At 42.7% G+C, this 26,645-nt stretch overlaps 2 protein-coding genes across 2 annotated transcripts; one reads left to right on the forward strand and one right to left on the reverse strand.

The window, feature by feature from the left end:
• Positions 1-315: 315 nt before the first annotated feature.
• ghrhrl (growth hormone releasing hormone receptor, like) lies at positions 316-26,122 on the reverse strand. The gene is made up of 13 exons (XM_049010450.1): positions 26,055-26,122; positions 22,469-22,574; positions 21,382-21,489; positions 15,011-15,102; positions 14,645-14,748; positions 12,816-12,948; positions 8,519-8,675; positions 5,527-5,587; positions 4,169-4,238; positions 3,871-3,962; positions 2,202-2,331; positions 1,294-1,335; positions 316-1,069 (listed from the first exon to the last, which is right to left on the reverse strand). The coding sequence occupies exons 1-13, from the start codon at positions 26,103-26,105 to the stop codon at positions 968-970; spliced, it is 1,248 nt and encodes a 415-aa protein (XP_048866407.1). The 5' UTR covers positions 26,106-26,122; the 3' UTR covers positions 316-967.
• On the forward strand, positions 5,923-6,922 carry LOC125739901 (nucleolar protein 58-like). Its single transcript, XM_049010456.1, has 3 exons — positions 5,923-6,222; positions 6,265-6,444; positions 6,487-6,922. Exons 1-3 carry the CDS (start codon positions 5,935-5,937, stop codon positions 6,604-6,606), a joined length of 588 nt encoding a protein of 195 aa, XP_048866413.1. The 5' UTR covers positions 5,923-5,934; the 3' UTR covers positions 6,607-6,922.
• Positions 26,123-26,645: the final 523 nt, after the last annotated feature.

The following is a 26,645-nucleotide window of genomic DNA, read 5'->3' on the forward strand; positions in this document are numbered from 1 at the left end:
GAAAGTTTTGACAAGAACAGGTTAAAGGGATAAAGAAGAATGTGTATGTTTTTAAAATGGCAGGTGTCAGATATTCCTTTCAGAAATTTGCAATAAAAGCTTCAGTAAATAACCATTAGATGGCGATGTAGCACAATGCACTGATGAATATTTAACATATGCATGAAAATATTTGAAGGCATTCTAACCTTTAAGCCAAAGAAAAAGCATCCATTTTACAATGGCAATATATTACAAAATGTCACTTATTTGACAATGCAATCACACCCCTAGACTTAGCAGAAGGAACTTTTATTATTATTTCTCTTGTATTACATTTTCATTTTACTTTTTCACTCATCCTGTTCTTGGTTTTACTTCAGGTTACCGGTAAACTGTTATTTGTAAAATTCATGCATACAGAAATGATACAGTAAAAAGTAAACAGGATATTCACAAACATACGACCCATAGTAGAAGGCTGAACTTCCTTGACTCGCCATTCATCTGATTGTAACTTCACGGATGTCTTGCACACGACATACATGTGACATGCCATGTGACGCACAAACGTGTACAGTGGGATGGAAGGGGCGTAAGCTGGGTGCAAACAGGTCCTAGCCCAGCCAAAGTAATTGCAAGGCAGGACCCTTTCTGGGGAGTGTGTGATGCAACAGATCCTCCTGACATGAGACTTGTTAACTGTACTGAAAGCCCTGTGAAGGGATCAACTTGGAGCAGAAAATTCAAAGCGAAAGAGCAGGTATGCCACACCTCCACCACGGCAGCAAGAGATCAGCAGTGACCCTAGGCTGCAGACTACAGCACTGCCGTCGTTCCTTTGGGGGACCACTGGCCATAAACCAAACCGCTCATTAAGCATATCAGCAATGGAATAAAACCATTATGGAGGGTTAGAGGAGAAGCTGCAGCCAATAGCGTTGCGGTGACTGGGCGGGGCAGTGGGCGGGGCCAGCGTGTCGACATATCAGAACGGGGTATCCATCTGGCTGCCCCGGGCACCGGCTGGCACCGCTCCATAGCTGCTGTCCTGCCAGCGAAGCCACCTCACTCTCACCTCCGTCTGCACCTGAGGACGTTGGTGGCAACGTTGTTAAAATGCACAAAATGCCAAACGTCCGCGCCGCCAACCTCATGCTGCAATTAAACAGGAAGGACTGAACTGCTAAACAAGGACGTGCTGCCAGTGTGGTAAGTAAAAGCAATTATAAGGGTAGCTAAATTCTTGCAGAAACGCAGTAATGGTTGCCTCAAAAAATTAACCGTCGTGTTCTTTATAAAGTCGCTACTCACCTCTTTATTGAGAAAGCAGTAGAGCACAGCGACAATGAAGCCCTGCAGGAGGGAGGAAAACAGAAATGAGGGAAGATGGGAAGCAAAATAACAACAGACTCCATTTTCTCCCTTTATGGTGCATAATTTTCTTATGGGGTGCACATTCCGCTGTGTTTTTCACAGTGTTCTAAAAAATGTCAAGCAGTGAGAGCAATTGCACCTTCTCCACGTATAATCAATGCAGTTGGTTTATAGCCAGAAATACTCATTCAACTGCAGAATAAACTTCTCGGTTCAAGGTTTCAAGAGCGGCACTTAGCAGTCGACCTGCTTGCAGTGGGCAGCAGATGCCTCATAGTGTGTCCCTGTGTACAAATTCCATGGTACTCAATAGACTGTAACTGTCAATAATCCTTTTAGGATCTATTGCAGGTAAGGATCTTTGTAAAATGGAACTACCACATCATTATATAAAACAAATCAGATATTGATCACATTTGTAGACGTAACAACTGACGACACAAGCTGGAATTTTGCTGTCCACAACATCCACCAACACTCATTTCCAAGGGAGAAAGTAGTGGGAGCCCATTCGTCATTCATGTCCATATCTGGCTGTGTGTCTGAACCCATTTCTTCTGGCAGCAAAACAGCAAAGAGCACAGTGTGAGAGAAGGACTGAACCCCCCACTGTCTGCTGTTTTTTGTTTAATAAGACCATCACATAGCAAAACAGATGGATCCGTGCCTGATAAGATCGGAAGCTTCCAGTGCTGTGCCTTTGGCTCTCAGTAAAATATCATTAGCCAATGATATATTTTGACTTGGTGAGTGACAGGGGACGAGACACTCCGGGGGCCAATCAGCTCCCAGTTGGGGCAGTAGAGCATTAACACCCAGACATGTCCCGACTGGGCAGAGCCTACCTGGAAAGAGCCCAGGCACAGCTCGAGACAGAGCCGCGTCCTGACGTGCACGGAGTCCGGCAAGAAGCTGAACACCATGTAGTGGGTCCCAAACAAGGGGATGAGCAGAAGGGTAGACTTGGTCAGGCGTCTAGGAGAGAGAATGTTCAGGGATGGGGAGGGAACAGGACAAATCACTGTGACTGTTCAGTGGTAGGTGGATCTGTTGGAGGCATTCTGACATCTCTTTACGACTCTATTTATTCTCTGCCAACACAGATAACCAAGCTAGGGAACTCGAGACGTATTTTTGGGTCGTAAGAAGGTGCTTTTCCAGGAATAAATATATCCAACTGTATGCAACAGAGTAGGAGAGAGTTTGGTGTGGGGGGGGGAGGGGGCAACGTAATAATTAAAATGCAATGGTCTAATTATTGTTTTCAGTTCACATTCAATTTTTGAGTTTTATTATCACATCTGTTCTAAGTAACAGGGTGAAATTCATATGGCACAGTTGTATGGAGGGACAATAAGACCAACAACAGTGCAAATAAAGGACAAAACAGCAGTACACTAAAAGACCAAACAATGCATGCAAGAAAGAAATCATATATATATATTTTTTTTTTTTTTTTGGGGGGGGGGGAGGGGGTACATGTCCTCCTCCCCCCAGTTCCTATGTTCCTGGCTGTATGAACAAAATGCAGGCAGAGGCATCAGCGAAGCAGACGCAGGAAATAAAAGTGCGCAAAAAGTCTCGTTCATCGTTGTGTGGTTGGGTTTGTGTGTCTCTTTCCCAGCTTTATCTCGGAAAACGATGGGTCTGTTGCTGCGGTAACTCCCATACCTCATTTCCTGAGAAGTGCTCCGGTCATCGGTGGCATCAAAGTGTTCCGTTTGCAATTGTTGATGTCTAAAAATATATCGCCTCAATGGCACTAGTGGGTGGATGTTGAAACTATGGCGAAAGCAGTCCATGACACATAGTTCACTTTCTCCTCTCTTCATTCTGTTTTCGGTTTTTTGAGTAAACATGGTGCTATTGGCCATACTATGAAGGCCAGTCGGCGAATGAATGGGCAGAATGAAACAGAAACTGGGGCATTACAATCACTAATAACTGCACGGTCTAGGTCAAGTCAACTGACAGAGACCTGAATGTACGTGAAACGAATCTTACTCTGGTTTTACTATGGGGAGTAGTCATTTTATCCAGAATATTTTGACCTAGATGCAAAGCGATTGATTCAAGATCCACTTTCCTTCTGTACAGCAGTACATATACTGTAAATTCTTCACTATCCAGTGAGAAACATGTAACACCCAATGGAAGGCAAGAACAAGGCAATCAAAACGTCAAAGCAAACATACTACTGGGTTCTTCAGAGGGACATATTTATGGAATAAATATAAATTAACAATTTAGCGTGTAATCTACATGACAGGTGGATTACTCACTGGTATTGGGACTAGCCTTTGCTCTGAGTACAGTTATTGTCCATATTATGAGGTACTAAGGAATATAATTAAACATATTATACAGCTAAGCAAACTACATTCACCCTGAGAAATGGATAGTCGCTATTTTCCATACTGAATACTCAGCATTTAATTGTACTGGTGTAGCCAGTATATGCTTACACTGAGTAATTATTATTGAGAGATAGCGAAAGGAGCAGGCCGTACTTACCTGTATTGTGAGGAGTTATTGAACTGAGTCAGACGAGGATTCAGCTTCTGCATCAGGATTCGGATGATGTTCACGAACAGAATGAAATTCACCTGTCAGGAAAGCGAAAGAGGAAACACTTTCCCATCACATAGCTGCCCGGATCCCCCAGAGAAGTCATTACAGCCCATCATCACCATTTAGCAGAACTCCACTGGGTGACACAAACTCACTGCTACTCACAAATGCTTTTGCTCAAAGTCCATATTTTTCCATCCCGGTTTTACCCAACTAGTCTTATTTATGATTGTCAACTTACACCAATGGACATCACAATTGGTCCCTTTATAATCCACCAGTAGGGGGAGTCCTCGTTAATGTCCCAGCACCTGGATAAATGGAGATCATTCAAACCCGCGTGTTGCGAGAGGATGTTGTAAGCAGAGGATGTTCATTGCCTGGATGTAATTAACGATGCTGTCATAAATTGGACTCAACCTGAAATGCAGATATCCAGCAGATAAGTATTGTCATGGCAACTGCATCTCAGAAAATGAAAAAAGGATGAGAATGGCATCCTTTGGCTGCATGGACTAGTGGATGGCTAATAGACATGCTCTAATGAGCCTGACAAAGGAACTGTTAGCTTGCTTCTGTGAGAAGATGCAACAAGGCAATAGTGCCCTTTAAGAGGCAATTACAGTGCCCCTCCACAAGTATGTGGTTGGCATTGCATGTTACAAGACACATCTCTGGGTCATCCTGGGGTCAACACAATCTTATTCCTGCTGCAGTCAGACAGAGATGGACCACTTGACTTCAAAGCATGTTATTTGTAAGATAGTCCCATTGAGCCATTGTATAAATTACTTTGTATTATGAATTATAAATGCATAGTGGCTCAGTGTGCAGCCCCTGTAGGGTTCTGGGTTAGACTCCTGCCCTGGATGTGCTTGTGTGCAGCTTGCATGTCCTCCTCTGCTCGATGGGTTTCCTCCTGCGCCTCCCTTATATCGTAATCAGTAGCTGTAGGATAATTAAGCCCAGCTAGCACTAATAAAGGATATGTAACGGGTCAGTTGAGTGGATTAAGGAAGGATTTGAAAGCCAATAAAGTATGAATTAGAAATAATATACTGTGCAAGTACTGTCTTAGGTAGTCAAAGAAAATGATATTCATGTTGGTGTAAAACTATGATGTCTATCAATGCATGTCAGCTTAGCCATTTCAAAACCTCTCCTAGTCAGGGCAGTCACCCATGTATCTGTTGACCCCTAGCTTACTGTGTTTGGCTAATCAATACCTAATCAAATTATTGAACTAATTAAGTTAATTAATTAAGTCAGCTGGCGTTGAAATTTGACAAATACACCAAATGGCTGAGGTGCTCCTGAGGAGAGGTTTGGAAACCAAAGTGGTGATGTTCTAGTCTTCCAACGGGATGCCAGTAATGTTTTGGAGAACAGAATTCTGGTTACTTTTTATTCTTTAATTGTTCATTGGTATATTTTCTAATAATAATTTGTGTTTTTTTCTGAGCAAATATACACATATTTCCCAGATAAGTTGCTGTAAACATTTTCCTTGACTGCCTAAGACTTTTGCTTTTAAAAAGTATTTATCTCGTCAAATATGGAAACAGCATTCGATAAATAAGCTGCAATGAATATTCTTACTCTGTGTCTTCGAAGAATAACCTGGACACAACCCATATGGCCATAAACACTATAGGAACACCTATGGGAAGATAAGAAGTCAACATCTAAACACCTTAACAGCCCCTTTTATAAACACATTCAATAACAGCTGCTTTTACTCATGTAAGACAGCAGCACAAGTGAAATCAAATGGGGAGAGACGAGGGACATCAGGATGCAGGTGAGGGACAGCAGACTGGAGATGAAGGACAACAGATGGACAACAGGATGGAGATGAAGGGGAGAAGGATGGACATGAAGCCCAGGATGGAAATGAGGGACAGGAGGATGGAGATGAGGTACAACAAGATGGAAACAAAGGACGGGAGGATGGATGTGAGTGACAAGATGGAAATAAGGGACAGCAGGCTGGAGGTAAGGGACAGGATGGAAATGAGGGACAACAGGCTGGAGATGAGGGACACCAAGATGGAGGTAAGGGACAGGATGGAAATAAGGGACAGCAGGTTGGAGATGAGGGACACCAAGATGGAGGTAAGGGACAGGATGGAAATGAGGGACAGCAGGCTGGAGATGAGGGACAGAAAGATGGAGGTAAGGGACAGGATGGAAATGAGGGACAGTAGGCTGGAGATGAGGGACAGCAAGATGGAGGTAAGGGACAGGATGGAAATGAGGGACAGCAGGCTGGAGATGAGGGACAGAAAGATGGAGGTAAGGGACAGCAGGCTGGAGATGAGGGACAGCAAGATGGAGGTAAGGGACAGGATGGAAATGAGGGACAGCAGGCTGGAGATGAGGGACAGAAAGATGGAGGTAAGGGACAGGATGGAAATGAGGGACAGTAGGCTGGAGATGAGGGACAGCAAGATGGAGGTAAGGGACAGGATGGAAATGAGGGACAGCAGGCTGGAGATGAGGGACAGAAAGATGGAGGTAAGGGACAGCAGGCTGGAGATGAGGGACAGCAAGATGGAGGTAAGGGACAGGATGGAAATGAGGGACAGCAGGCTGGAGATGAGGGACAGAAAGATGGAAACAAAGAACAGGAGAATGGACGTGAGGGACAAGTGGTTTGAGAAATGGGACAGGAGATGAGAGACGAGAGATTGACAGCAGGATGGAGAAGAAGGAGAGAAGAATGGAGATGAGGGACAGAGAAATGAAGCTGAGTCAGGGGAAGAAACAAGTGTTTTTGATTCAACGAAAGAGGAAAAAAGTTTAGTTTATAAGCTTATTAAAGTTTTAAAAGTAAACTCAAGCGCTCAAAGTTTGGTTCAAATTACGTTTGACAAGAAGTGACTTTAGATGTCAAGCAGACAAAAATAAAGAATTACTTACTCTGTTTCAATTATATTTTAATTATAAGTCATTTAAAAGTGAGGTAAGCCCTCAATGTTCTGTTCAAATCAAGTCTGACAAAAAATAACGACAGTGGTGATAATGAATCAGGGATGTATTTTAAATGCCAGTTTTAACAGAACTGATTAACATTTCTATCATAGTCTTCTACAGTAACTAGATAAAGTGTGATTATGATATTAGGGTTATTGCTATTTAACACTGGCTGTTCCAATAAATACACGTCAAACTAATCAAGTGCAGAAATGTAAATCACCGTGACATGTGAATGTGACAATTAAAAAAAAATACATGAAAAGAGTGATGGTTACTCATAGTTTTCACAGCGATTCAGAAAGAGATTCACAAAAAAGGAATAAAAAAGAAATAGAGACAGCAGTGCCGGTGATTTTACTGAAAAAAAACACCAAAACATCTTGCTTCACAACAATTGGGGGGCCTTCTATACATTAAAAGCCAAAATTATAACTGAAAAATGATAATTAGAAACTAAACTGCGAGAGCTGAAAATGCTTTTGACAAACAAAAGTTAAAAGAATCGAAGACACAACAGAGCCAGCCAATCACAAACCGAACAACAGCAGGGTATCACAGTATGAATTACACGGTTTTGTAATCGAACCTCAGTCCAATCCTAAAGTTTATTATTCAGGCTATTAAGAAAAATAATGACTTCCCAATCCTAGAATATTGTAATTTAACCCTGGGTTACTTAATATAATGAATACCTCCTGCATTTAATGCGTGACTCTGAATACCATTACTAAAGAAAAGGCTCTAGTGGTGTTCTTCGTAACATAAGTATGATATTTAACTTTACAGAGCTTGCATTTTTACATGAGTAACAGAACTCACGGAAAGATGAACATTCTAAACAGAGCCGGCGGACAGTACTTTATGCGTCTAAATGCATGGTACAATATATAAAAATACAGGATGAAGACAGTAAATGGTGATCACATACAATACCAGTCGGAAGTCTGGACACACCTGCCTTTAATGCAAATGTCTCTGTTTAACTCTTATTCACCTTATAATAAGATGCCTTGAGGCAATGAAGTACAGTAATACATATCAAATTTTGCAATGACCAATAGAAGTGTTCAATTTCTCACCATTTTCTCAAATTTAACACTCTTCAAAATAGCCCCCTTTTGCTTCAGTGGCAGCATTGCAGACTCTCTGCATTCTTTCAACAAGCTTGCAGATGTAGCCACCTAGAATGCTTCTCCAACAGTCCCAAATTTTCCAGAAGCTCTTGACACAAGTTGGCTAACTCTTACTCTTCAATCCAACTCACCCAAAAGAGCTCTATAGAGTCAAAGTCAGGGTATTCTGGGGGTCAGGTGTATCACAGCACTCCATCTTTTCCTTGTTCACAAGATAGTACTTCCTACTGTACATATCCTCCCGGTGTGCTTAGTGTCATTATTTTGCAGTAGGTGTGCCCAGATTTTGATTAGTATTGCAAGGGAAAATACCCAAATTGCAATGGATCTGCATTTTACACTGGTCATGGGTTCCATTTCACTTCACTTGAACATCTTCAGTAAGCATTATAGCTGTAAACATGCAAATTCACAAGGATTGTGGTTGCGTTTTCCTAAAAATTGGCGAAGAAAAAAGAAGCCCCCCAGGCCATTCTCACCCCAGCCGAGGAGTGCGAACCACCACAAAAGGCGTCCACCCACAGGGGGCCGAGCCCACAACAGCAGCAGGTTGAGGTAGAGCGCCTCCACCAGGAGCCAGAAGAAGTTGGCCATGACACAGTAGTGACAGAGCACGACCGAGGCCTTGCATGCCGTCTGGTGAAAGAGGCAGGGAGAGTAATGATGGGGCACAGTTACTGACCGGATAGTAAAGGGACCCTGCAAAGCTATAACAGCATAGTAAAGGTACCTACCAAGGGATTTGTTTTTCTTTCAAGAAATTTATTTTAATGAAAGGTTGGATGTTTGTCATTCTTTCAGTATAATATAAAACTACACCAAAAGGTGGATTTCTTCTAACCTTTCAAATCATTACAAAACTCTTCAAATCGTTACAAGAGGTGCCAACAATTGTGGAGGGTCTTGTACCTACCAAGGCTATGACAGGATAGTAAAGGTACCTACCAAGGCTATGACAGGATAGTAAAGGTACCTACCAATGCTATGACAGCATAGCAAAGGCACCTAACAAGGCTATGACAGGATAGTAAAGGTACCTACCAAGGCTATGACAGGATAGCAAAGGTGCCTACTGTACCAAGGCTATGAAAGGATAGTAAAGGTACCTACCAAGGCTATGACAGGATAGCAAAGGTGCCTACTGTACCAAGGCTATGACAGGATAGTAAAGGTACCTTCCAAGGCTATGACAGGATAGCAAAGATAACTACTGTACCAAGGCAATGACAGGATAGTAAAGGTACCTTCGAAGGCTATGACAGGATAGTAAAGGTACCTACTGTACCAAGGCTATGACAGGATAGTAAAGGTACCTACCAAGGCTATGACAGGATAGCAAAGGTACCTACTATACCAAGGCTATGACAGGATAGTAAAGGTACCTTCCAAGGCTATGACAGGATAGCAAAGGTACCTACTGTACCAAGGCAATGACAGGATAGTAAAGGTACCTTCGAAGGCTATGACAGGATAGTAAAGGTACCTACTGTACCAAGGCTATGACAGGATAGTAAAGGTACCTACTAAGGCTATGACAGGATAGCAAAGGTACCTACTATACCAAGGCTATGACAGGATAGTAAAGGTACCTTCCAAGGCTATGACAGGATAGCAAAGGTACCTACTGTACCAAGGCTATGACAGGATAGTAAAGGTACCTTCCAAGGCGATGACAGGATAGCAAAGGTACCTACTGTACCAAGGCTATGACAGGATAGTAAAGGTACCTTCCAAGGCTATGACAGGATAGTAAAGGTACCTGCCAAGACTATGACAGGATAGCAAAGGTACCTACTGTACCAAGGCTATGACAGGATAGCTAAGGTACCTGCCAAGGCTATGACAGGATAGCTAAGGTACCTTCCAAGGTACAGGAAGGGGCAAGCGAAGCCTTCAGTAACCCTATAGATACTATAAACTAGAAAAATATCTATCCTGGATGTGGCCAAATGTAATGAATAATTAATATGTACTAAAAAGTACGAAACAGACTCCAGCCACCCCACCCCACCCCAGAAGGAAGATGGATGGATAAGTAAGGAATGATTTTATTTTAATGAAATAGAGATGTATCTGAATGAACCAATTTGGCTGACTAAACACGCAGTTTCACAAATGAAATGAGCAATTAGTAATCAATTAGAAATCAGTAACAGCTCAGGAGCAGATCACTAATTAGTTATTAATTTTAAGTGATGCGGTTGTGGTTTGAAGAACACAGTGCGTCAAGTAATGAATTTATGCAGGATAGTGTAGTGGAGACTGATACAGCGATAATGACTGATACTGGTGCAGTAATAGATGTACCTATGTGTTTGTGGAGACTGATGCTGTGATTATGACCGATACTGATGCAGCAATAGATGCACATGTGTCTTTGTGGAGATTGAGACAGTGATAAGGGCTGATACTGGTGCAGTAATAGATGTACATGTGTCTTTGTGGAGATTGAGACAGTGATTATGAATGATACTGATTCAGTAATAGATGTACATGTGTCTTTGTGGAGATTGAGACAGTGATTATGAATGATACTGATGCAGTAGTAGATGTACATGTGTGTTTGTGGAGATTCAGACAGTGATTATGACTGATACTGATGCAGTAATAGATGTACATGTGTATTTGTGGAGATTGAGACAGTGATTATGACTGATACTGATGCAGTAATAAATGTACCTGTGTCTTTGTGGATACTGATGCAGTAATAAATTCACCTGTGTCTTGGTAGAGACTGGTACTGTGATTATGACTGACACTGATACTGTGCTATTTCTTTTGTTATCAAAAGCATTGTGAAATCCGTTAAAAGCATTAAACAAATGTACCAAAGGGAATAAGTGAGCAGTCATCAATATAATACTGTGGCAATGACCATTCACAATGTCAAGACTCTTTGTTTTAATTAATACATTCTTGTCCATAAGCCATTTCCAGGTTGTTATGCAGATTTTAGTGTTTTTAGATGCACATAAAATAACCTTTTAGAATTTATATTTTTATGATGGAATCAGTAATGGTCTGGTGTAAATATATTCTGAAAAATAAGTATTTTAATGAAGAAAAATGCATTAGGCAGAAAGATCAATTAAGTATAATGACAAGATGAAGTGCTCGTCATAATTAACATTTGTAAACAATTATGCCCAGCGTTCAAGCATTTTATGATCACTTATGATCCCACTTAAGCCCCCCTAGGTTTTACTGTGTAAGTAAACACTCCAGTAAATTCATGCTCTATTCTCAGTTTTTAACAGTCCTGTGCAAATGCAGGCATTAAGGAGGGCCACCCCAGGACTGGGTCCTGCCCCCAAAGGCTGTACTCTTAAATACTCTAACAAGCTGTGAGCATATGTCACATCTCACATTTTCCTGCTGATACTTTCACCAGTACTACTGTACTGTATATTTTTTGCAGGAATGCTTTGTGCTTCCAATAACCTATGTTATACAGATCTGAGTATTAACTAGAATTATCTGTTCTAAACAACTTAAATCTGAATGATATTCTGCATTCTTTGATCATTAATTACATTAGCTTACATGTATGTAGCATGGGGTTGTGTGCTGTACGTTTGTGTGTAAATCCCTGTTTAACACTTACATCATACATCTTAATATTTCAATAATATTGATTTTTCTCTCTCATAATTCTTTTGCTTCATCCACACTAATTACTTAATACTAACTGTTATGTCTTTGCTCTGAACCCAGCCATTTCGGGAAGGGTGTTGTATTAAAAATGTATTAACTGAATAACTATTCCTTGTTACATGACATTTCTCTTTAACTACGACTGAAAATTGTATTTCTAGCTCTAAAACACAAATATTAATGACGATGATGTATGTATTGGAGGGTCAACCTAGACAGATGATTTCACTTTATATTATTACAGACCAGTATGAGTCACAGCTGTGGGGGTGTGGCCATGGATCAATGGATGGCACTGATTGGGTATTGTGCCGACGATCCACCCGGTACCTACAGTACTGTGCAAAAGTCTTAGGCAGTCCAAAGAAATGTTTAAAGATGTTTATCTGGGTAGCAAGTGTACTTTAGCTTAGAATAAAAAACACAATTTAACATTAGAACATGTGCAAATTAAGAGTAACACAATAAAAGCTAGTAATAATTTCTTCTGTTTTCTAAATAGTTACTGATATCTAGCTGGATGGCTAGATGAACACCACTTCAGTTACCAAACTGCTCCTCAGGGGCACCTCAGCCGTTCCATGATGTGGTTAAATTTCACTGACAGCTCAATTAAATAATTAAATATATTGGTTTAAAAAGTCAGTGACAGATTGACTAGCTGTATGAGGTGTGCTAGTGGCCAAGTCAAAAAATACATGACTGCACTGGACGGTCGCTGCAAATACCAAGATGATTTTAGCAGAGATTCTGAAATGGCTAAGCTGACACACTTTGACAGGCATCATATCATAGTTTTACACCAATGCGAGGATAATCTAAACATCATTTTCGTTGCCTGCCTGAGACTTTTGTACAGTACTGTATTAGCTAATTATGTCAGTCAGATGTCAGTCAGATTGTTTTGTCTAAATAAATAACCCATTGTACTTTTGAAATTACATACTGATAAAGGTGTAATGCTGAAATGTTTGTGTGTAGAAGTCATGGGGGAGTCTAATAAGATACCACACATCAGTGGTATTTATCATCCAGATTGGTAAATCTTTAAAGTTTTTTTTTCTGAACATTGTCATATGATATTCAAGATCTTTTGGTAAACAATGCTAAGGATGGACTTACGGTGGACAGTGTGCAGTGATCTGTCTCAGGGTTCGCAAACAGGGTGGTGTCCTTCACGAAAACCCCCCCGGCCTTCAGGATGAAGGTGAGGAAGAGCTGAATATGGATATAGTTCCGCGTGCAGCGAAGTCTCCTGCGAGGAATGCGGAGAGAAGCGGGATGGTGGCCATGGCAACGGGTGACCACCAGGGGTACCGGTCAATAATCTCAAGTAGGGTGAGACTTAAATAATACTCGATGGCATCTGCATGCACATTGCTTCAACTCAGACCAGTTTGGGGTTAGTTAGAAACAGTGTCCAGTGAAATATCTATGGGTACAACAGCAGATCTACTCCTGGGATTTCATCAGTCAGTCTAGTTCCTTAATTCCTCAGTTATGATGCAACCTGCCTACCTGTCACATGACTGTCAATGGATACTATTTATGTAGGAATCATATAATTTTATGCATTCAGTATATTTACATTTAGACACCCCCCCTCCCCCCCAAAAAAAATAAAAATCATTTCCACCCCACGGGAAATTGTACCCCCTCCAAAATTTATTTATGGATACAGGTATGTATTATACAAATGCTTTTTAAGGGATATGGGTAATCAAATTCATAAATAAAGACAAATACAAAATAACATTTTTTCGGAATTGGATGCTTTTAACTAGGATCTTGGAGGAGGGCTGAATGAGAGATGGGTGCCTGGAGAGAGAGGGGAAGTAGGTGTTTCTTTGTTGAGGGGGTGCAGGTGCAGCACTCCCATGGTCAGATAACAGGGGGGCCTCTTTTGAGTGCCACGATCTCGTAGTCGCCCGATGACCACACTCCCGACCCTCATTGGCCCTCGGTGTTGGGAGCGTATCCAAATAAGGCCGGCGTTCAGGGTGAGCTCGCTAAGCATGACAATGATGTTTCCGACGTTGGCTGCCCTTTCAGTGACAATGGATTAATAAGAACTGATGCAGCCTTTCAGTAAGCGGGGGCTTCATTTAATTTATCTCCTTCGTTTAATGTGATTAAGAGGCGGGTTCGGTTTGGAAACAGAGCAGTGACAACCCCCCCACCCCGGGCAACAGGCAGCCCCTCACTGGCATTCGAGTCGAGACCAAATTGGGTTTTGCTTTTCTTACTTTATTACTTTTTGTTTAACTTTTTTTGGCTTCCAGCTCATCGTCCAATGGCTTCCCGTAAGTCCCGCGTGTACGGCAGCGATCTGAGCCTTCGCTTGTTCAGGTAACCTGACACCGCCCACTGGTGGGTCCTAAGGCGGGGGAGGGAGCTATCATGAGGAGGCGGGTGGTTATCGAGTCTAGAGCAGTGATCCTCAACTACTAGTTTGTGGCAGGGAGACGCAGTTCAGTCCGTAATGGGCCACCACACGGAAGGAACCCGGGAAGATTCCCCGTCCATCTTCCCACCCAGTCGGCAAAACTGACAAATAGCCAGGTCATGTGATTCGATGTGACAGACTGAGCTGATACCCATTTTTTTGATGTTCTGATAAACTCCACATGCATACTTCTCAGCACACATTTTCAAGACCAGCTATTTGAGGACAGCTTCATTCATTTTACCCCCCTAATTATTGGCTTCCTTTCTTATTTCCCCCATAAATAAATGTCTAATGTACGCATCACTGCAGTGTAGCCTGTGGCAGCACGCTAAGTAAGGTTTACCTGGCTGAGTTGACTGCTCACTCACAGCCTGTACTACACAGCTTACAGCGTGATTTAGGAAGGTGTGGTCTGATTGGTGACCCTTAGACTGGTGCTGGAGTCTCTCTGCCCACACCAGGAAACCCCCCCCCCCCCCCCCCCCCGCCAACCCACCCCTACCTGAAGTACAGGAGAATCCCTACGGCAACCACCAAAGATATCAGCGAAGTGGCGTAGCCAACGGTATAAACGGTCCTCACCGCGGCGAAGTACCACTCCTGGGCCTTGCAGAGACAGATAAGCAGATAAACAAGGACTCTCAAATCTTTCTGACAGTGGGAGCTACTACAACAAAACTAATCTGATTGTTTCGATCGACAGGTCAATCTTTAAGACATTCCTAATCGATCGCGTGCGACGGGTTGGTGACCATCGAGCTAAATGGCATTACATAATTTTTTTAAATATCACTTTTAAATTTTTTTGTTAATAACACGCCTGAGGCGACCAGTAAAGGGTCAGGAGTCTACCCAGAATTCCTCTCACCTCTGGTATTTCATCCTCCACACTGCAGGCGATGTAGTACGGAGGATATGGCCTGGACCAGCCGGCGCTGGTGCAGTTACGGCTCACGGTGCCTGTGAATGAGTTTTGGAGAATCATAGTGCTTGTGCCTCCACAGTCCAACAGCCACCCCAACTCTCTGAGCCGGAGACCGACCCGGACTCCCACGTCAATCTCAGTGTAAGGTTCAGGAGATCAAAAAAGATGAGGGGAGAGATGTTTGCAATATTAAATTAATGCACTCTGTCACCACAGATGGTCAGTGTGAATACATCAGGCAAGGCTCCTTCCCATTGGTCTGTCACTGTAGGGCAGGGGTAGGAATCAGCCAATAACAGTGGATTCCAAGGACTGGAGTTGAGAATCGCTGCTTTATTATTGGCTGACTGAGAGGCCATCACAAAAACCCGCAGCCAAACCGGCTCTCCATGGATCAGGTTCCCTACCCCAGCTGTAGGGCATCACATGATGCCTTTCTTTTACCACACTGCACCATCCATTCACCCATCCATCCATCCATCCATCCATTTTCTGTAACTGCTTATCCTGTTCAAGCTTGCTGGGGATCTGGAGCCTATCCCGAAGGCTATGCGCACAAGGCAGGGAACAACCCTGGATGGGGCACCAACATACCTCAATGCTATTTCCGCCATTCACCTGACAGTCTGCTTCTCGTACTCGTTTTTAATTCCCACCCAGTTCCCATCTCCTTCTCGGACTGGTCTAAAGGATTCTGGTCCATCTCGGTCAGGACTCTTCCAAATCTGGGCCTCGATTCCAAATCCAGGCCTTGTTTTCAGTTCTCCAATGTACTTAGTTTAACAATTACTGATTCTGATTGGCCAGAGGTTTCACAGCTAGTTCACCGGTGTAGGAAGGCTGGAAAATGCGCAGGACTTTGACCTTGAGGATCGTGACTTGAATAGTCCTGGTCTAGGCAGTGCCAGTGTGAAGCCTCTGGGTTGCTCTGCCATACTCATGCAGGAATGCACTGCATTGTAAGGTTTCAGCTACAGCACTGAGAGCATGTTATGCGCGTGCAACAAGATGGTTTGGTAGTGGTGCGATTAGGTATCCGCTCAGGAGCTAACTTCGAAGGTCTGCGACTTATGGTTGACGGTGTGTGTGGGGGGGCTCGGCGCAGGATGTGAAATTAATTAATCACCAGCAGCCTAATTCACCATTTTTTGTGGTTGCAGTTGCCATACCGACGCCATTCTGGCTCTCATTCAAAGGCTTCACCGAAACGCAATTTTCCTGTGTCATCATGACCCTGCACAGGATTAGCGGTGAAGGAAGATGGATGAATTTCCATACAGAGGAGGATAATTAGATAGGAGGACAGAAATGTAAGATTCTGAATAGTTATTTTACCTGGCTAATCATTTTTGTAGTTCAGTATTTTGAGGAGCTCATGGTTTTTCGGTTTTCTCGTGTATGACTGATGTTTAGTTTAAAAAGTCATTTCAAAATTCTTCCAAATTCTTATGCATATGCAGATAAGTCTATTCAACCAGTTTGATAGTACAGGCTCTCTCTGACATCTTTTTTTTTGAAGAGAATAAATAATTGTATCCATGGGATGCATTTTACAGAAAATTGTTCTGGAGCTAAGGGAATTTTGAAAATATGTTTTTCATTGGATTACATGAGAACTGACTGAGTTTCGGTTCCCAATGCTGTAACATATGATGAGGAAGCCTGACATTAAGTCAAATGGACTGAGTGAGTTTTGGAAAAATCCTCTATAGTTTCCATCTTAGGCTCAAACCTGCGACGGCCATGTTCCATCCATCCATCCATTTTCCAAACCGCTTGTCCTGCTGGGTTGCGGGGGGTCCGGAGCCTATCCCGGAAGCAATGGGCACGAGGCAGGGAACAACCCAGGATGGGGGGCCAGCCCATCGCAGGGCACACTGACATACCATTCACACACATGCAGACCTATGGGCAATTTAGCAACTCCAATTAGATGGCCATGTTCCCTGATAGCTAAATCTGTAAAGTGGCAGAACTGCCCAGAAGGGCTGGATCCAGAAAGAGGAAAACGAGTCAACTGCCTAGGGCCAGATCGGCAAAAGCAGGCCCAGGGAAAGGGTGCATCTCAAACCGCTTACTTTGCCTACTGTCTCATCCATACTGATGATTTGAGCATACTACTCATTTCACATACTACATTTCACCTACTACATAGCAAACAAGTATGCTGACGTGACCATATATACACAAAAAATATCACACAAAATTAAAAATAATACAAAATTTATGTCCAGGCAGAGACATGGCACAGGCAGGTGCCTAAGGCCTCCGTATTACCTGTGTTGAGGAGAAAGTGAATCAATCGCGAGTTTTCTTGGGGGGGGGGGGCTCCTGATTCTAGTGACTTTGGGGTCCCTAGGCAAAAAAAACTCCACACCTCCCTCAACATGGTAAAATTTACGATCATCATTTTAGCGTGAAGACTAAATTAATAATATCAGTAAAGAGAATTTAAGAAATACAGGTCCTTCATTTTCACTTTTGTGAATAAAAAACAAGAATACTCATAAAATAGATTCGTCGTTGCGATGTTGTAATCTGCAGTGGTGGTAGCAGCTAATTAGTATAATTTCACTACTTTTGGCTGTAACGAGAAACGTAACTAATGCAGCCCATTCCCCTAATTTCCTGTTTATAATCTAACATCATCCAAACTTATGATGTTGCAATGGATGGATGATATTAGGTACAGTGATGGATAAAATTTGACAATTGTATTGTCTCGCATTGTCACAGCAGGAACACTAAAATAATATAACTATCCAGACAGCAGACATGCATAGACACGATGTCTCCTCAATGCTTTATAAGTCCACCGGCAAAGCATCTCTATAAGGTCGTTTGTTAACTGGCAGATTGTCACAGAGACATTGCTACCGACATTCTCTTGAGTCAGTGCAATTAATTAATCAACAGCAACACAATGGTAATGTGATCACCATGCCATGTTTCATATATATACAGTGTTGGCCAAATTATTAGAATTCTTGCCATTTTTAAGAGGTTTCAGTTGTTTTTGTTGATGTGGCCATTAAAATATCCATAAAACGAATGAAATATCTAGAAAGTCATCCTTATGCTCTATAAACCATAGAATTGAGCCAACATAAGGAAATCTAGGTCATGTTCCTTACAAAAAACAAGCCAGGCTTATTTCACTGTCAATGTCACACAATCATGTTCCTTCACGGAAGAAGCCAAATTACTTGTTTAATCACTGTCAGGTGTGATCATGGTTATACTGATGGTGTCTTAGAGTGTTATGGAACAGCTGAGTCATTCTTTTGAATGTACAAGGTCTGTCCTGCCCATTAACTGATTGGTAACATCAGGGTTTGCCACTGAGGCCTCACCACCAATCGGTATAAATTCAAAGCCTCTAGAAGGAGTCTTGAAGCACATATCGCTCTTCTTTGAACGTGGCCAAGGTGAAGATGGAGCTAATGAGTGAGGAATGGGTTGGAATAAAGGCCCTTTTTGATGCTGGCTGGAGTTACCACAGCATAGCCAAGGACTTGAGATGCAGTCCAAGCACTGTAAAGTACACTTAGACCGCCATGATGCCACCAATTCACACCAGAACTGAAAGGGAAGGGGAAGGAAAAAGACACTGTCTGGCAGACAAGTGAAGCATCTCAAAATTCTCAGTCTTAAGGACAGAAGAAAGACCTCATGAGACCTGCGTGACGAGATCAACACCACAGTGACTAATGGTGCCTCAGTGTCCTCAAGAGCTGTGCGTCGAAGACTGGGAGAAGGAGGACTCGTTGGCAGAACAGCAGCAAAGAAACCATTTTTGAGAGAGAACAATATAGTGAAACGCCTGAAATTTGCAAAAGAACACAATGGACAAAGAAAGATTGGTGTAAAGCGTTGTGGACTGATGAGTCCAAGTTTGAACAGTTCGGCAACAAACGAAGAGTGTATGTTCGACGGAGGAAGGGGGAGAGATATAAAAAGGAGTGGCTCTTGCCAACAGTTAAACACGGAGGGGGTAGTATTATGGTGTGGGGTGCCACTTCAGCCTCAGGAACAGGTGACTTAGTGAAAATTGATGGCATCGTGGATAAGAAAGTATACCACAACATTCTGGTGAGGCACAGAGTACCATCTGGGAGTCATCTTATTGGGCCTGGATTCATTTTCCAAGAGGATAATGACCCTAAACATTCTCCTAACTATTGCCGGAACTACCTGCGGCAGAAGGAGTCTGCTGGAACACTGAAAATGATGGACTGGCCCCCTCAAAGTCCGGAGCTCAACCCCATTGAGCAAATTTGGGGCGAGTTGGAAAATAAACTGGACAGATCTATTGTACATTCAAAAGAAAGCCGTTGGCTTGAGTTGCAGAAGGCAACATTAGTGTTGAAGTTCTTAGGAAATATATTGACACTATGCCAAAGAGATGTGCTGTTGTAATTGCTGCAAAAGGTGGACACACCAAATATTAAAGTTAAAAGTGGATAAAAACTGTAGAACTCGCTTCATCTGATATTTGTTGTACTCAGCGCAACCATCTGCATATTTCATGGGCATTATGAAAAGAAATCATGTTTTGGAGGCAAAAAAGGCCAATATTTTCAGATCTGTCAGGTGCTCTAATAATTTTGGCCACCACTGTATGTGTAAGTACACTCACTGGCCACTTTATTAGGCACACCTTGTTAGTACTGGGTTGGACCCCCTTTTGCCTTCAGAACTGCCTTAATCCTTCATGGCATAGATTCAACAAGGTACTGGAAACATTCCTCAGAGATATTGGTCCATATTGACATGATAGCATCATGCAATTGCTGCACATTTGTCGGCTAAACATCCATGATGCGAATCTTCCATTCCACCACATCCAAGGTTCAAGAAACCAGTCTGAGATGATTCGAGCTTTATGACATGGTGCATTATCCTGCTGGAAGTAGCAATCAGAAGATGGGTACACTGTGGTCATAAAGGGATGGACATCGTCAGCAACAATACTCAGGTAGGCTGTGGCGTTGCAACGATCAATTAGTACTAAGGGGCCCAAAGTGTGCCAAGAAAATGTCCCCCACAGCATTACACCACCACCACCAGCCTGAACCATTGATACAAGGCAGGATGGATCCATGCTTTCATGTTGTTGACGCCAAATTCTACCATCTGAATGTCGCATCAGAAATCGAGACTCATCAGACCAGGCAACATTTTTCCAATCTTCTAATGTCCAATTTCGGTGAGCCTTTGCGATTTGTAGCCTCAGTTTCCTGTTCTTTGCTGACTGGAGTGGCACCCGGTGTGGTCTTCTGCTGCTGTAGCCCATCTGCCTCAAGGGTCGACATGTTGTGCATTTGGAGATGCTCTTCTGCATACCTTTTTTGTAACGAGTGGTTATTTAGTTGCCTTTCTATCAGCTTGACCCACTCTGGCCATTCTCCTCTGACCTCTGGCATCAACAAGGCATTTTCGCCCACAGAACTGCCGCTCACTGGATGTTTTCCCTTTTTCGGACCATTCTCTGTAAACCCTAGAGATGGTTGTGCGTGACAATCCCAGAAGATCAGCAGTTTCTGCAATACTCAGACCAGCCCGTCTGGCACCAACAACCATGCCACATTCAAAGTCACTTAAATCACCTTTCTTCCCCATTCTGAAGCTCGGTTTGCACTGCAGCGGTTTGTCTTGACCATGTCAACATGCCTAAATGCATTGAGTTGCCACCATGTGATTGGCTGATCAGTAATTTGCGTCAACGAGCAGTTGGACAGGTGTGCCTAATCTATAAATATATATAGATAGATTTATTCTGTTTACCCTGCATGTAGGTATAGTGCCTAAAACTATATACCACTCAAACCATTTTAACTGATTAAATTTATATGTTTATTACTTTACATATTGACAGCATGACAGAACCAGTAACAATAGGTCTAACGGTAATGCTGAACTGAGTAAAGTAAAATTACTGGAAAAAAATCACTTGCTACAACACACATCAGCATCTGTAATAATTTAAACATTGCTAATGAGCCTAAATGGAAAGCCATCGTTTAATGATGTTCCGATCCTAAACGAAGTCCAGGTGACATATGTGTGCTGTCTGGGTAGGTGTGCATTAATAAAATAATTAATAAATGACTTTCCTTGGTAACTAATTATTTTCGTATGTAATTGTTAACCTGGTTGAATGACTTTTGAAGAGTAACTAGTAACTAATTACTACTTTTCAGTAACTTGCCCAACACTGGTCATGTGCCACCATCCTAGCTTGAGACCAGAGGCAATTGTTCTGCCGTTATGCCTTTGCGTAAAGATCTGTCAATGGGCCAGTCAGAACATACCTGTGCTGTTCCCGAACAGGGAGAAAACCTGCGGACAGGTGGTGGTGACTGTCTCCCCGATGTCTGCAGTCGGCCAGCAGACCACAGAGTCCCAGGAAGGAACACACCCTTTGGGGGGTTGGGAGCAGAAGATACCATGTTAACATTTCTGGGGGGGAGGGGGGTGTTTCCTTTATCTACCATTTTCGATACACCCCTCTGTTGTCCTCTAGATCAGTGGTGCTCAACCCATTTTGCACCGCGACCCAATTTTTACCATGCCAGCTCAGTCGCGACCCTAGAACAATATAGATTTAAATTAACAATATGATCAAGCACTCCGCAATTTATGCAGAATCAACGCCTGTCGCACAAATCTGATTGGACGTGCCAGTACAATTTAAATTTAAGCATTTCTGGTTTAGCTTCTTGGATTGGTTGAGTGCTCACTAGTTTTGTGCTAAGCATTTGCAGACCCAAATTTGGGTCGCGACCCGTGGGTTGTGAATCGCTGCTCTAGATTAAGGGATCCCAACATGTTCATGCCCATGGAAAGATACATAATATAGTACATAATTTGCATGGACCAGTAAATTGGGTGGGGCGGGGGTGTCCCCACAATACAATTTGTAAAGCTGGGGGAGGGGGCTACAAAACGTATACTAAAATACAGGATAAATCGCGTATAAGTACGTATAACATTTTCCTGGATCACAGCATTTTGTTTTTCAATATGGGCCGATCCAGCAGTATATGGTAAAGGTGGTAACTCTACCCCCAGCAATCTGCGGCCCTGTGGAATATTCTCTGGGGGTGTGGTACCAGTCTGCTGCCCGGGGGCCCCGACTCTATATAAATTCACACAGGTTTTACAGCATAACTTCTTACTTTCTTGCTTTAGAGCCTGTAAAAGCTAAAGACTTTGAGAAGGATTCTATAAAATTTACAAATTGACAGTCACTGGACTGACAAAACATGAAAAGAAAAAACAAATGCAGTGAACCATGTGCTGCACTGCAAAGCATATTTGTAACAAGTGTGTAAAAACGTTCCCATATAATTTAAAATTGCTCATCACAGTCATTCACACCCCCACCCCCCTGCATACCTGCAGTGGTTTGGTTTTCATGCTCAGCTATTATTTTGAGACATCGGTGCTCGTCTCTCTCCAGCTGAAAGATATACTCGCATTCGGGGTGCAGAGTGGCCAACGCCTGGCAGGAGAAGCAGTGAAGAGAGATTGCAAAGAATGAAGAGGAGAGAATTGCAACCATATATACACAATTTAAAATAATGTATGGGCAAAGTGTACTTTCCCAGAGGAGTAAATTTGATTGGTTGAAATAAATCGGATTTCTGTTTGGCCTGGGGTGCGCGGCTAAGGGCTTCGGAAGGGAGGAAGAAGGGAGCGAAAACAGCACTCCTGTTTAAAGAGCTCTGCTCAGCATCATGTGCAGTGACGGGGCCTGCTGTTATCCAGATGCTGCACATCTGCACTAGAAAGGCTTTCAGATTTACCCAGGCAACATTCTTACATTTCTTTTTTTCTTTTTAGAAGATGCTTTTATCCAAAGTGAGGTGCCTTTTTTGAGAAAGCTGGGTTGGCTGGTCCCGGGAGTATTTGGGGTTAAGGGTCTTGCACAAGGGCCCAGCAGCAAAATCACATTGCTGGCACTGGGACATGAACTGACAACCTTCCAATCACAATCACAGCAGTTCTGCTATCAAGAAAGCACCTGTAGGAAATATGGGATATGGGACTGTTTTTATTTTTGGGGGGGGGGGGGGGGGGGAGGTGTGGTTTAATTTTTGTGACCTTAACCTGACAGTGAACCCGAATTCTATTTGATATCTAGGGGTTATTATGCCTGTATGAACAGGACAAATCCAGCCTGTGTTATCTGGAGAATGCAATATTGTCTTGATTTGTATTTAATTTGGCCAATTCCTTCACAATCTAGCAACCCGCCACCGGGCACGTTTCAAATGTCATTCTTGCCAACACCGCCCCCCCACCGTTGAATGAGCGTCCGATAATGGAAATTCAGCCCCACCCCCATCCCCCCAGCCCCTGCTGTGCAAATGTGATTACAGGATGCCAAAATGCAAGGATCAGCCCGGGAGGTCGCCCGGCAATCCGAGGAACAATCACTTCTGGAAATCCCGAATTGCCACCAGCCTCCCCTGTGAACTCGGCAATTTATCGTATCTTTAAAAAAAGAGCAGCCTACAGTTATACTTCAGCGAACTTCAACCTGTCAACCAGTTCGCCCAGCCTCGCACTTCTAAATCGCGAGAAATAGTCCCACGTAAGTATAGCGCAGGTCTCAGCCCGTTACGGTGCCATTAATGCGTAAATTCCTGAATCTTTAAAGAAAGCCTTTAAGCTGGGCTGTCATGCTTCACTGCTTCGGTGGATTTAGCGTGACGAGCTAAACTGGAAATTGTTTAACTAACAATCTAATCGCCAGGCTGCTTCACATTTTCAGGGCCGTGGATTTACACTACATTCACCGAACAGACATGTTTATACGATGCTACTATATGATTTTTTTTTTTTTTTTTAAGAAAGCAGGGTGGGGCGATCCCTGGAGAAATTGGGGGTTAAAGGCTTTGCCTTTAGGGAGCAACAATGAAACTACTGCTCCAGCTTTGGGATTTGAACTCATAAACTTTGGATCCGTATCTGTCGCCCCGGTTTTCCTCCCATAACCTAAAGACAGTTAGGTGAAATTAAACTGCCTGTAGTATAGAGGTATTCCAGCTGTGGGGTACATCTCCCTGGTGAGGCAACTGAGGGAAAAAAACAGAGAACTTTGTGGGGGGGGGAGCCCTCACAAGTCAGAATCTACATAAGCTAAGAAGAAACGTTGTTAATAATTTCCTGCTATGTTTCTTTTGCCCCATATTGCCAAGCAGTTGAGCCCATTCTGTTCTGGCGAGGAGTTCTTCAGGCTAATGCATTTCTGCTGTAATTATACAGGAGGTGCAAATGGGCAGAGACACCTGCACAATAAACACTATCCTACACCAGGGATCTTTTCCCATAAATTCTAATCGTTTTATATATTTTATGCTAATTCTATGTTTATTTTTCCCCACAAGAATGTGCCAATTATCTTGTGCCTTCTCTGCCATCGCCTTCTTCAATTCCATTTTAAATACAACCACTCAGACACAGAGTGACGGGATTTAATTTTCAACTGTTGCAAAATCAAATTATCAGATGTCTTGGGAAGTTTGGGTTCCGGACCCCTTTTCAGTCAGCTGAACCATGTTTAGCTGATACTTTTAACTTCGCTCAGTGCACAAACACATATGCAGCTCCCAGGTGTACTTTGACTGACAGACAGACAGAGGAGGGGATATTCAGATGATGTCTCCGTGTCGATTAAAATCCCACTTAGTTCCAGCAGTGCAGCTTTTTATGGTACAGATGGCATTTTTGAACAGTTGCCAAGGTGACGGACCTCAGTGGCACGCGCAAAACAATAGGAAAAACCGATTTTTCTTTCACATTGTGCCTGATATCGGTCAGCTTGCAGTATTATACTATAAGGTTTGCTGAGTTGTTTAAGGAGTATTACTGCGTTATCAAGTAAAATATGACAGGATACCTTTCTCTTGAAAAATCATCTATAGTAATGTGAATTGTCAAAGTGAAACCCTGTTATTATTATTATTATGCGAAATTATAGTCCCTTATTGTCCCTCTTTCACGTTTTTTTTCTCGATTAATTTAGACTTTTAGCATTATTTTAGGTGCTTATGACCAGGTAAGTGCACTTGTACATTATAGCCCAAACGGGTCCTCTACCCACCGAGTCAGGCTGTCCAAAGGGTTTAGGGAACATTAAATAAGAGGGACACACACGCTAGTCATATTGTCTCGATCGATTGGATCAGCAGGTGAGGTCCTGCGGTTGCATTGTGATCATGGAACATGAAATTTACTGCCTCTGTGAACTGAAAAGGTGACACGTCTCCGGTCCCCGAGCATCTTTTTGGGATATTTGAGCAAAGGAGAACCCCCAAGAACAGCGACCACAATAACGACGATCACCCATATTTTGTCCGTCATTTTATTCATTTTGTACTTACGGTCAAGTCACAATGACACTTACAGCGAACTGTTTTTACAACAAAACTACGTCGCGTGTCCAAAAATGATTAATAAAACGCTTGAGGTGTAGGAAAAATACTTATTCAAAGTACCATTCGGTACTTATTTAAAGTTTAAATACATCTTGAGTAGTATAAAGTATGTATTATGCATGTATTGTGAATAAGCAGGAATTAAAAAAAAATATTTTCCATCAAGGGAAATCTTAATTTATGAGAACGTTCACGTCAAAGCCGGAAACATCAGTTTAACCAAGAGATTAAACTAGACACATGCAAGAAGCAGAACCTGTAATTTTGTCACATGACAACCTTTACAAATCAGGCATTGTCCTTTGAAATCCAAACGTAAGTATTGTAAAAAAAATAAGTTCAGAGTGCCAAATATCAAAAATGAACTTTGTTTCATCGTGAAAGCCCGCTAGGGGAAAGTCAAAATATTTTTAGAGCCTTAAACGAATGTTTCATTCGCTGCTGATATTTCAGAGCCAAGTACTATAATTATGTTTCCCCCCTAATATTACTGTGCCATAATGATTTTTAGATTTAAAAAGTCAGTTTCATTCACTTACTGAGGCGATGAGGGACACCCAGCAGACAAGCCCGCAGCCCGAAACATGCATCTTCAAAGAGCGAGGGATCAGACACTCCCACCACTGCTTCGGAAAAGGTCCTTTAAACGCCGAGCATGTCAACGTGACGTACGATCCAGTGGCGACATCCGCTTTCCTTCCCCATTTCAAATACGTTATATTTCAGTGGAAGTTATTTTAACACTATTTGCATCCCAGTTTTTGGCTTTGGGTAGATGATGAGGGAGAGAGCGCGCTTTTTATACGAGTGATTATTTCCACAACTGGTGCACTTTTGTTTGAGTTGTGCAAGCATCTCTGCGAGATGTTTTGTGAGGGTTTTATGCAAAATTAATGTTGACTGACAGATGTAACCGTATAGATCAGTTTTTTTTCAATTGGTGTGCTGAATGTTGGATCGGACACTGACTGAAACACGCTGACTTATGGAAAGTGTGCCACTGCATAAAAACGTTGGGATGGGTTGGCGCCCCATCCTGGGTTTGTTCCCTCCCTTGCGCATGCAGCCTCTAGGATAGACTCCGGACCCCCCGCGACCCTCAATGTGACAAGCGGTTACAGAAAATGGCT

Source organism: Brienomyrus brachyistius, chromosome 4 (genome assembly GCF_023856365.1).
Source record: "Brienomyrus brachyistius isolate T26 chromosome 4, BBRACH_0.4, whole genome shotgun sequence".
Lineage (NCBI taxonomy): Eukaryota > Metazoa > Chordata > Actinopteri > Osteoglossiformes > Mormyridae > Brienomyrus > Brienomyrus brachyistius.